Here is a 13,107-nt window from a genome sequence, read left to right on the forward strand (position 1 = left end):
TCCAGGTCATTTATAAAAATGACAAACAGCAATGGTCCCAAAACAGATCCTTGCGGAACACCGCTAGTAACTGCACTCCAAGATGAACCTTTACCATCAACTACTACCCTCTGTCTTCTTCCAGCCAGCCAATTCCTAATCCAAACCTCCAACTCGCCCTCAATGCCATACCTCCATATTTTTTGCAGTAGCCTACTATGGGGAACCTTATCAAATGCCTTACTAAAATACATATACACCACATCTACCGCTTTACCCTCGTCCACCTCCTTAGTCACCTTCTCAAAGAATTCAATAAGGTTTGTGAGGCACGATCTGCCCTTCACAAAACCATGCTGACTATCCTTGATCACATTATTCCTATCCAGATGTTCATAAATCCTATCCCTTCCAATTCTCTCTAAGACTTTGCCCACAACAGAAGTGAGGCTCACCGGCCTATAGTTACTAGGGTTATCCCTACTCCCCTTCTTGAACAAGGGAACCACATTTGCTATCCTCCAGTCTTCTGGCACTATTCCTGTAGACAACAAGGACATAAAAATCAAGGCCAATGGCTCTGCAATCTCCTCCCTTGCTTCCCAGAGAATCCTAGGATAAATGCCATCAGGCCCAGGGGACTTATCTATTTTCACCCTTTCCAGAATTTCCAACACCTCTTCCCTACATCCCTCAAAGCCGTCCATTCTAATTAATTGTGACTCAGTATTCACATCGGCAACAATGTCCTGTTCCTGAGTGAATACTGACGAAAAGTATTCATTCAGTATCTCCCCAATCTCTTCCGCCTCCACACGCAACTTCCCACTACTATCCTTGACTGGACCTATTCCTACCCTAGTCATTCTTTTATTCCTGACATACCTATAGAAAGCCTTTGGGTTTTCCCTAATCCTACCAACTAAGGACTTTTCATGTCCCCTCCTTGCTGCTCTTAGCTCTCTCTTCAGATCCTTCCTGGCTACCTTATAACACTCAATCGCCCCAATTGAACCTTCACGGCTCATCTTTACATAGGCCGCCCTCTTCCATTTAACAAGGGATTCCAATTCCTTATTAAACCACAGCTCCCTCACACTACCCTTTCCTCCCTGCCTGACAGGTACATACTTATCAAGGACACTCAATAGTTGCTCCTTGAACAAGCTCCACATATCAATTATGCCCTTGCCTTGAAGCCTACTTTCCAAGCCACGCATCCTAAGTCGTGCCTCACCGCATCATAATTTTCCTGCCTCCAGCTATAACTCTTGCCCTGCAGTGCACACTTATCCCTCTCCATCACTAGAGTAAAAGTCACCGAATTGTGGTCACTGTCCCCAAAGTGCTCCCCGACCTCCAATTCTAACACCTGGCCTGGTTCGTTACCCAGAACCAAATCCAGTATGGCCTCACCTCTTGTTGGCCTGTCTACATTTTGTGTTAGGAAACCCTCCTGCACACATTGGACAAACACCAACCCATCTAACGAACTTGAGCTATAGCTTTCCCAGTCAATATCAGGAAAGTTAAAGACCCCCGTAACAACCACCCTATTACTTTCACTCTTCTCCTGAAACATCTTCTCAATCCTTTCTTCTACGTCTCTCGGACTATTAGGAGGCCTGTAGAAAACTCCTAATAAGGTGACCTCACCTTTCCTATTCCTAACCTCAGCCCAAACTACCTCAGATAGTGAGTCTTCATCCATCGTCCTTTCCACCGCTGTAATACTATCTTGTACAAGCAATGCCACACCTCCCCCTCTTTTACCCCCACCTCTGACCCTACTAAAACATTTAAACCCTGGAACCTGCAACAGCCAATCCTGTCCCTGTTCTACCCATGTCTCCGTAATAGCCACAACATCGAAATCCCAGGTACCAACCCACGCTGCAAGTTCACCTACCTTATTTTGTATACTTCTTGCATTGAAGTATACACACTTCAAGCCACTTTCTTGTTTACAGGCACCCTCCTTTGAGATTGATGCCATGTTCCTAACCTCTGTACACTCCAGATCCTGCACCCTAAAGCTACAGTCTAGGTTCCCATGCCCCTGCAGGGTTAGTTTTAACCACCCCCCCCCCCCCCCCCCCCCAACAAGAGCACTAGCAAACCTCCCCCCAAGGATACTGGTGCCCCTCAGGTTCAGGTGTAGACCATCCTGTTTATAGAGGTCCCACCTTCCCCAGAAAGATCCCCAGTTATCCAGAAACTGTTCAACTTTGAATGAGATCTGAAATAACTTTTTAACCTCTTCCCCACTGTCGCACTTTATTTTTCTTGTCTGTCCTTCAAAATATTCATTGTCTATTGCACACTCCCCCATTCCCCTCATCGTCCAGAACAAAGGTAACCGTCAGTTTCTTTACTGCCTATCATTGCCTAATTCCTCTTTATAGTCGTATATGTGCTCATGGATTTGCCTCTACGTTTGAGACTATTCTTTCAGGAACCTCTGTTGTATCCTGAAGAGCCTTACTTCGTCCCTGGATCTGTCAACTGTCTGTCAGTTGTCTCCTTTCTCTTTCTTTGTCAGCTAATCTTGCCTTTTCCTATTTCTAATAAACTTATGTGCAGTTTTCTTTTGCACAAATTCTAGCTGATATTGTAAATGATTCTTTCTCAGATTTTGTCACTTTCAAAATTGCTATTGTCACCCATCTCAAAAGTTTAATAATTACTTTGCCTCTACAAATTTATGTTCATTTCCAGCCATGGTCTCTTCTGTAATACTTGACTTGTCATCTCCAAAATTGAAGCTGACCCTACAAAGCCTATCTACCATCAATAAGGTACAGGTTGGGGGTGAGATGGAATTTTTTTTCCACTTGGCATATCCAGGGCAAAGCAGCCGAAGTAATTGGCACCCCATCAACCAGGTTAAATTTCCAACAGGCTTATTAGAATAGGCTGAACTTGTTGCTATTGGAGTTTAGAAGAATATGGGATGACTTGATTGAGCTGTATCAGATCCTGATTGATTTTGATAAGGTGGATATGTGAAGGATGTTTCTTCTTGGAAGTGAGTCCTGAAATAGGGGTCACTGTTCTAAAATTGGGGCCCCTCTTAGACAAGATGAGAATTTTATTCCTGAGTATTGTGCAGTTTTGGAACTTGGCTTCAGAAAATGGTGAAGGTGGGTTTACCGACTATATTTAAGGCAGCAGTAAGTAGATACTTACCAGGCCAGGAAATCGGAGGTTATCAGGGTAAATGGAAATGTAGAAGTTGAAATACAAACCGATCACCCATGATTTTGTTGAATGGTCTACCTCAGTTCCTATTTTTTACGTTTACATTCAATACTTCCTTACTGAATCAGAGTGGCAGCGGTGTATACCATCCAGAAGATTCATCGCAGGGATTCGCTAAGGTGCCTTGGCTAGCAGCTTCTAAACCCTGCCTCCTACCACCAAAAAGGAAAGTGGACCACTCACTGGGGAAGCCAGTCAGTTGAAAGTTCACCTCCAAGCACTGCTCCATCCGGCCTTGAACTGGATTATCATTCTTTCGCAGTTGTTTGGTCAGACTCCTACAGCTATTTTCCAAGCAACATTGTGAATGTACCAAAATACAGAGCTACAGCTTGCCACCATCTTTTCAAATGCATCTCGGAATGGGCAACAAATGTGATCCTTGCTAGTGATACTCACATTCTTGGAAATAATTAAAATTTGCTCCAGTCCAGTTTTGACCACTGCTACATAAACTAAAGATTGAAGGCACCAAAGACTCTTGTTTTCTGTAATTATGGTGTAATGTTCGTTTTTGAGCTCCTCAATCTCTCCACTGTCTTATCACAGTTGGCAAGGTAATTGTCATCATGTGACTTCAGTGTTGTTCAGTTTAATGGAATTATCTTCAAATGTTTTACCCAGGGCATCATCTTCTCAATTTTCCCAAGCATCTTCTCTCCCACTCCCCTTCTCTTTGTTGATTATATGTAGCCACATGGTAATGTCAGCTTTAGATATGAGTCAGCTACAAAGTACATGTTGGTGACACCCAATCAACATCTCCACCACTGCATTGTCAAACTCCAGTCTTAAAGGAACACCATTTCCTTTTATCTACTCCACTATTACGAATTGTGTTCTTGTTTGTAGCTTCTGAAATGGACTGAATCAATTGGAATTCTGTTTACTGATTACTTAGTTTCACTTTTGGATCCTTGTCTGATTCAGTTCATATCTATGTGGGTGGCACAGTGGTTAGCACTGCTGCCCCACAGTGCCAGAGACCCGGGTTCAATTCCCTCCTCAGGCGACTGACTGTGGAGTTTGCACGTTCTCCCCGTATCTGCGTGGGTTTCCTGCGGGTTATCCGGTTTCCTCCCATAGTCCAAAGATGTGCAGGTTAGGTGAATTGGCCATGCTAAATTGCCCGTAGTGTTAGGTAAGGGGTAAATGTAGGGGTATGGGTGGGTTGCGCTTCGGGGGTCGGTGTGGACTTGTTGGGCCGAAGGACCTGTTTCCACACTGTAATGTAATCTAATCTTAGTCCACTTGCTACTGCAACCTTCATCTGAGAGCTTTTGTCACTCTCAATCACTTATTCCACTGCTTTCCTGGTTCTTCATCTGCTCTGTATCAATCTGTAATCTTCAGCTTACGTAAAATACTTGTATCTCACTGGAATTCCACATACTCATCACCTCATCTTTGATTTCCTGTATTGGTTCTGGTATCCCAATGCTTTAAATTTTAATTTGAATTCTTTCATGGCTTCCTCAATCCCTGCCACTTTCCTCCTGCTTGATAATCTCCCTTCTCATTCACTCTTTCCATTTTTCTGACTCTAGCCTCTTGTTTTCCCTCTGCCATACTAGTGGATGCACACCTTGGATGTCCAGGGCCAACATTGTAATGCCCTCCCTAAATATCTTAACTGCTTTTTTCAGGACCCTCCTTAAAACTCACCTTTTAAATCATTGTTTGGATCATCCCTAATGCTGCTTTGTTTTATTTGGTTTTATTGTTTTTCTTACATCTGTGAAGCTCCTTGGAGCATTTTTCGACATTAACTCTGTACTAAAGCGAACTTCAACATTTGTCATACTGTTAGATCAGCATCAAAAATATGATCTGGCGAGACTGGGGGAGTTGGTGGAAGTTTGTTTTGCAGACTGGAGGCCTGTGACCAACAGAGTTCCACAGGGATCAGTACTGGGTCCATTTTTGTTTGTCATTTATATAAATGATTAGGAGGCATGGTTTGTTGATTTCACCAAAATTGGTGCTGTAATGGACAGTGAAAAAGGTTATCTAAGATTGCAAAGAGATCTTGATCAATTGGATCAGTGGGCTGAGGAGTGGCAGGTGGAGCTTAATTTGGATAAATGTGAGGTGTTTTTATAAGGCAAACAAGGGAGGATTTACACAACTACTGGTAGGGTCCTAGGTAATGTTGTAAAACAGAGACCTAGGACTTCAGGTACATAATTATTTGAAATTGCTTCACAGGTGGACAGGGTAATTTAGAAGGCATTTAGCATGCTTACCTTTGAGTGTAGGAGTTGGGATGTCATGTTGAGGTTGTACAGAATGTTGGTGAGGCCTCTTCTGGAGTACTCTGCAGTTCCAATTGCCCTGTTTTGGAAGGATATTATTAAACTGAAGAGTTCAGAAAGGATTTAACAGGATGTTGCTGGGAATGAGGGGTTTGAAATATAAAAATAGAATGGATAGGCTGGGACTTTGTCCACTGAAGCATAGGAGGTTGAGGGGGAACCTTATAGAGGCTTATAGAATCATGAGGGGCATAGATAAGATGAATAACCAAAGTCTTTTCCCTAGGGTATGGGTAAGTTCAAAACTAGGGGGCATATTTTTAAGGCGAGAAAAGAGAGATTTAAAAAGGACATGAGCAACCTTTTTTGCATAGTGGTTCGTGTGTGGAGTGAACTGCCAGAGGAAACGGTGAATGCAGATACAGTTACAACATGTAATAGACATTTGGAAAAGTATATGAATAGGAAAGGTTTGGAGGGATATGGGCCAAATGCCGGCAGGTGGGACTAGTTTAGTTTAGGAACGTGATCAGCGTGGACTAGTTGGACCAAAGGGATTGTCGCCATGCTCCGTGACTCTGACTCTCTATGACTCTAACATTTAACTATAAAGTTATAAAATTAAGTAAATTTCCTTCAGGAAAAATTTCAAAGGTCACAAGAAAATCTTAAATGGAATAGAAGTAAACAAATATATAATCTAAGTGGGCTTTGGAAATTTTATGAACCTATTTGTTCATTATCCCAGTTTTCTTCTTTGTGTTACTGGTAGTATTTATGTATCTGAGGTTTGCTTGTAAACTTATTGATTTAAATAATTTGATTAGAAACTCATGGCAACTTGCCGTTATGTAGAAATTGCATTCCAGATTCAAAGGTCAGATTTTTGCATGAAGTCTGCACATTGCACAAGATTTTAAATAATTCATTTTCAGAAATATTTTACATTCTCACATGTGCCTTCCCACCTTCTTCCTCCCCCACTCCCTATCTTCCTTGATAATCTGTTGGACCATGTGTCAATGAATGACATACTTGCATTAATGTATACCTTTTTAAGACTGTTTGCTGTGAAGCAATTTTAAATACTTTTGAAGTATTAGCGATTTTTGGAAAGATTTGTAGCTCAGGTGAGTGATGTCATTTCCAGTTTTTTTTTAAGGGGAGGTAGATAGGATCTAAATCAATGTGTTTATTGATGGAGTTCTGGTTAGAATGCCATGCCTCTAAGAATTCTTGTGCGTGTCTTCGTTTCCTCTGTCCTACGATGTGTGTGTTGTCCCAGTCAAAGTGGTGTCCTTCTTTGTGTGTATGTATGGAAACTAGTGATAGTGGGTCGTGTCTTTTGGTGACCAGTTGGTATATCCTGGTGACAAGTTTCCTGCTAGTTTATCCGAAGTTGCTTTTATACACTTCTTGCATGGTATCTTATAAAAGATGTTAGTTATGCTGGTAATATCTAATCGATCCTTTAGACAATAGGTGCAGGAGTAGGCCATTCTGCCCTTCGAGCCTGCACCACCATTCAGTATGATCATGGCTGATCATCCTTAATCAGTATCCTCTTCCTGCCTTATCTCCATAACCCTTGATTCCACTATCCTTGAGAGCTCCATCCAACTCTTCCTTAAATTAATCCAGAGACTGGGCCTCCACTGCCCCCTGGGGCAGAGCATTCCACATAGCCACGACTCTCTGGGTGAAGAAGTTTCTCCTCATCTCTGTCCTAAATGGTCTACCCCGTATTTTTAAGCTGTCTCCTCTGGTTTGGTACTCTCCCATCAGCGGAAACATTTTTCCTGCCTCCAGAGTGTCCAATCCTTTAATAATCTTATATGTCTCAATCAGATCCCCTCTCAGTCTTCTAAACTCAAGGGTATACAAGCCCAGTCGCTCCAGTCTTTCAGTGTAAGGTAGTCCCGCTATTCCAGGAATTGACCTCGTGAACCTACGCTGCACTCCCTCAATAGCCAGAATGTCTTTCCTCAAATTTGGAGACCAGAACTGCACGCAGTACTCCAGGTGTGGTCTCACCAGGGCCCTGTACAGCTGCAGAAGAACCTCTTTGCTTCTATACTCAATTCCTCTTGTCATGAAGGCCAGCATGCTATTAGCCTCCTTCACTACCTGAGTGCTTGTCTTCATTGACTGGTGTATAAGAACACCCAGATCTTTTTGTACTGCCTCTTTACCTAAATTGATTCCATTTAGGTAGTAATCTGCCTTCCTGTTCTTGCCACCAAAGTGGATAACCATACATTTATCCACATCAAGCTGCATCTGCCATGCATTTGACCACTCTCACCTAACCTGTCCAGGTCACCCTGTAATCTCCTAACATCCTCATCACATTTCACCCTGCCACCCAGCTTAGTATCATCAGCAAATTTGCTAATGTTATTACTAATACCATGTTCTATATCATTAGTATATATTGTAAAAAGCTGCAGTCCCAGCACTGATCCCTGCGGTACCCCACTGGTCACTGCCTGCCATTCCGAAATGGAGCTGTTTATCATTAGTCTTTGTTTCCTGTCAGCCAACCAACTTTCAATCCAAGTTAGTACTTTGCCTCCAATATCATGCGCCGTAATTTTGCTCACTAACCTCCTATATGGGACTTTATCAAAAGCTTTCTGAAAGTCCAGGTACACTACATGTACTGGATCTCCCTCATCCATCTTCAGAGTTACATCCTCAAAAAATTCCAGAAGATTAGTCAAGCATGATTTCCCCTTCATAAATCCATGCTGACTCTGACCTATCCTGTTACTAGTCTTACACTATGTGTCGTAATTTCATCCTTTTATAATGGACTCCAGCATCTTTCCCACCACTGAAGTCAGACTAACTGGTCTATAATTTCCTGGTTTCCTTGGTTTCATTAGTCGCTTATAAGTGTGTTGGTAGGTTTGTGGACTGCCATGATGCCAAGGGGTCTGAGTAGTCTGGAAGTCATTTCTGATATGTCTTCTATGTACGGTAATGTGGCTTGGGTTTTTGTTGCATTATGTCTACTTGTTTGGGTTTGTTTCTGAGGAATCGGTGGATTATTTATTGGGTACCTGTTTTTCTTGAAAACATTGTATAGATATTTTTCTTCTGCTTTTTGTAGTTCTTGGCCGCTGCAGTGTGGTGTAGCTCGTTGAAATAATGTCTTGATGCAGCTCCATTGGTGTGTGTTGGGATGATTGCTTCTGAAGTTAAGTATTTGGTCTGTGCTTATTGTTTTTCTGTAAACCCTGGTATGAAGCTCTCCATTAACTGTGCATTCAACTGTCAAGTCTAGGAATGGGGGTCTTTTGTCATTCTCCTCCTCTTCTGTGAATTTTGTGCCTGTCAGGATATTGTTGATGCTGTATGTTTCCTCTAATTTGTTGTGTTTTGTGATGACAAAGGTGTCATCTTCTGAGCAGAACCAAAATTTGGTTTGGATAGATGAGTGGGCAGCTTGTTCAAGTCTGTGCTTTACTGCTTCTGCTCTGAGCCCTGATACTGGTGATCCCACAGATGTTCTGTTGACTTGTTTGTAGGTTTTGTTATTGAATGTGAAGTGGGTGCTCCCTCCCCTTGAAAAAATGAACCAGAAATAACATCACCCACCTTAAGAAACCAAGATCTATAAATAGGCAGGACATACCACCAGCGCTTCAATGGAAACTCTCACTGATGATGTTACCTAGTATGGTGATGGAACATATAAAAACAGAGCTAACTTATTGACTTTTGAAGTATAGTCACTGTTGTAAAGTATGACAGCTAATTTCCACAAGCACCAATATAATTGCATTGTCATCTGCAGCAAGTCATTACTACGGTTTTATTTCTGTTTCTGTTCTCTCCTTCCATTGTTTTATTTGTAAATCACATTTTTAATTTTCCCTGAAGTTAAAAAAAAATGCTCCTTATGGAGTTCACCATCTTTCAACTCATCAATTTGCTCTTTTATTAGCACTTCAGCATTCAGTAACAGTAGAGGTATACAGATTTTCAACAATTGAGTTCCTCAAATATATATCCAAGTATTCCCCTATTTTCTTTCTTGTTTCAAAATCGTGGACAATCTTTGACAAAATGCACGTGCCAATCTAATGACAGATTTATTGGTTCTATGGCATGCTGACTGATAACAACACTCATTTTCCCACAGAAATGAGGGCTCTTTCAGAACTTCTGGGACCATATGGAATGAAATTTTTAAGTGAAAGCTTGATGTGGCACATTTCCTCACAGGTGGCAGAACTCAAGGTAGGGGTTTCATTGCAGCATGCTAGTGCTCAATAAAATGGTTTAAAAATAGTATTATAAAATAATATTGTGAAAATTTGATTTTTTTTTACTGTGGGGATTTGTCGATGGATTTCTAAAGTTTTATACAACTATCTTATGTAAATTTTAAACACATCAAAAGATTTGTGTGCTGTTGTAAAACATCTGTTGTCAACCTTACCTCACATTTGCTGGAATGAATGGGAGACTGATTTGGATTGGTTTACCTCGTTTTTTGATTCTCTAAGATTTGGCTTTTGCTCTGCAAATTTTGTTAAGTCTGAGTTCCTGAGCTAGATTTGTCAGTCACCTTTTGATGCATATTCTGAAGAGCCTGCAATATGACACGTGTAGCCTTACATCTTGCCCTTTATTTTTTGCGGTTACAGTAACTCATTTGGCATCAGTGATGACTGACTTGTTACGAGCAGTACTTCAATTAACTGTTGGGCACAGACTCCATTCAAGATGTGAAATGCTCCAAGTCGTTGTTAACTTTTCTTACCTTTAGAATGAACAACATCATCTCAGAATTTGATTTGTTGAAATCAGTCATATAAAGCCAAGAAATCACATTCTCATTTTTGAATAAACAACCAAAGTACTGTGTAATTTTTGAGTACAAGAGAGCCAGTGTTGCCTAATGAATGAAACGTGAGAGTGTGACCTAAATTTTCTTCTAGAATGAAGGAGCAGTTGTAAAAACAGAGGAGGCGATCGCCTGCTGGTATTATCACTCGGCTATGAATCCAGAAACCTAGTAATACTCTGGGAACGATGGTTCAAATCCTGCCATGGCAGATGGTGGGATTTGAATTCTGCTTTAATAAAATAAGATATAATTCAAAATCTAATGATAACCAAGAATCCATTGTTGATTGTCAAGAAAACTACTAACATCCTTTTAGGGAAGGAAACTGCCATCCTTACCTGATCTGAACAACGTTTGAGTCCAGACCCACAGAAATGTGTTTGACTCTTAAACTGTCATCTGGGCAACTAGGGGTGGCCTCTGGCAATTAAGCATGGCAATAAATGCTGGTTTAGCCAGCGATGGTGTCATCCATGAATGAATTAAAAAAAAAGGTGAAATAAGTTTTGCAATCATAAATTATTTCCCAACTTTGAGAAAAAAATGTTAACCTTTGCTAAGAAAATTGTCAACAATGTAGAGACTCTTTATTTGAGTCTTATTGTTAACTGCTCCAGTGCCATCAAAAATAAGGACTGCACTACAGTGCCCAACTGCACCACAAGACGCCTTGGATTGTCTTTGTGAATTGTGACTTACTGGTGCCACTTGTAAGGTCACCGGGATGACTTCACCCTCACGTATATGACTAAGATCAACCTGTAATGAGCAATAACATTACTAAGATTACTTTTGGCCAGGTATATATTCCACATAGTTGGTCACTGCATGTATCTTACATGCGGAATTCCGTGTAGACCGATATCTTTAACTCATATTGTGTAAATACTTGATTAATGCAATTACCTCTTGAAGAGGTTGACACTGCTCATAAGTGGACACTGTCTTCACTCCTGCCATTCTGGGTGTGGTGGCAACCGTTTTTCAGTTCTACGTTTTGAACAAGGATGGAAACTGCTTTGCAGAGTAAGTTATGGGCTCAGCCTCTTTAACTACATGATCCCCAAATCTCTTTGTTTGTTTATTCCTTGCGCTCACTGTCAAATACATAATTTCTATCCTTTGCACATTTCTATGCAACTGTTTCATGTAAATCTTCATCTCTTCAAATTATGCCACTGGGCTACAGCTTGGTAATGCCAACTATTGTGATTCACTGCTCCCTTGTTCATACCAGGATGTTTTGTTTACCATCAGTTATCCCTGTTCGACAATAGTCGGTCCAATGCATGATTGTCTTTCAGCTTTGTATGTTGAATTGCTCCATAATAAGTATTGTCTACTCTGCATCCCAGCATACTTCCTCCAATTCCCACATTTAACTTCTCTGACTTGCCCACCACTGAGCTGGTTCATGATAGTACTCTTTGACTTTAAGTGAATAGATCCTCAGGGCTATCTGTGCCTCAGCCCCCGAATGACTTTGAACAGCAACTCATTCTGATTACTGGCCAGACCCTTGACTAACCTCTATGCAGATGGCTGACTTACCAGTAATCCACAGACTTGGAAAACTGAGTGTGTCGCAGACTGAGGAGGATAGGCAATCTCCTGAGCCTAACCACCCCAAGTGGCAAACTGAACATGTCCAAGCTCTTCGACTTCAATCAGACCATTCCCTTGGCTGATTGTGGGGGAGCTCAAGGATGACAACTTTCCCCCCAACTCACTGAGGCCTAGTCCCCTGAGACTGAGATTGACCTTTTGGTTGAAGCATGTTCATTGTGTTAACCAAGTAAGCTGCTTTCACATGCTGGAGGTGTGCTATTGGCAGTGTGGTACAGTAATGTGTCCACCATTGATTGATTTCTGGCAAGCATGGCTTGAAGGCAAGAAAGAAGTACTGAGAGACTGTAGGTTCTGAATAAGGCTTCAATGCACAAAAAGCCCAAGTATGGCGGAGAGATGGTGAGCATTCATAAACGCACACAGTGAGTGAGCACTAAGAAAAGAAAGCAAGCGACAAAATTGGATTTGCACTCTGTTCTAATGGTTGCCTGACCCTGCATGCAATATGGCCTGTTAACAGATTGCCAACTCACTTATAATGCAACTTTCATTGCAATGTGCCATGAGGATGTGGTAAGGCTAGCTGCCCTTTGAAGGAAGGATGTAGGTGGTTTATGTCAATGGAGCATGCCCTGAGATGTTGTGGACTACGGACTAGGTGCAGCCCCATCTTAGAACAACCAGCTGGAGCTGACACTTACCCACTCGAACTTTCTGTCTGGGATTGTCAGTCTGACCTCCTTGGTGAAATAACAAGCTGCAGTTCAACAATGTGACATTTGGTGATAATGCGGTAGCAGTGCATTCAAGTGGCCGTGTGTTAGTGGCTTCTCGTGATGCTGTTAAAAACCTTGGATAGAAAATGTTACTTTTTTTTTCCCCCAATATCAATAATATATTTCCCAACTGACTTGCCATTGCCCACATTATTCAGGGGTGAGGAAGATTTCATATTTTGTATCCTGAAAGTCTTGATTAAAAGTACAATAACATGTTTGTTTGCCGTTGAAGTCATTAGATGCTGAAAATTATAAATGATAATTCAGTATGCAATTGTGACCTTGTTTCCTATTCTCCCCTCCCTGAAAAATTGACCACTAAAATATGAAATTTAAATTACATTAATCTTAGAATATATTTTAATTTTTTCCATAAACTGCATGTGAGATTGTAGCATTATGA

The 13,107-nt window shown here is 41.4% G+C and overlaps 1 protein-coding gene across 4 annotated transcripts in view; it reads left to right on the plus strand.

Moving 5' to 3' along the window:
• The window catches only part of nckap1 (NCK-associated protein 1), a 209,606-nt gene that overhangs the window by 154,387 nt on the left and 42,112 nt on the right, over positions 1–13,107 (plus strand). For all 4 annotated transcript variants that reach the window (XM_072579056.1, XM_072579057.1, XM_072579058.1 and 1 more), the window contains one exon: positions 9,646–9,743. In XM_072579056.1, the coding sequence (XP_072435157.1) occupies positions 9,646–9,743 (98 nt within the window). The remainder of the gene's footprint in view (positions 1–9,645; positions 9,744–13,107) is intronic.

The sequence above is a fragment of the Chiloscyllium punctatum genome, chromosome 10 (genome assembly GCF_047496795.1).
Source record: "Chiloscyllium punctatum isolate Juve2018m chromosome 10, sChiPun1.3, whole genome shotgun sequence".
Lineage (NCBI taxonomy): Eukaryota > Metazoa > Chordata > Chondrichthyes > Orectolobiformes > Hemiscylliidae > Chiloscyllium > Chiloscyllium punctatum.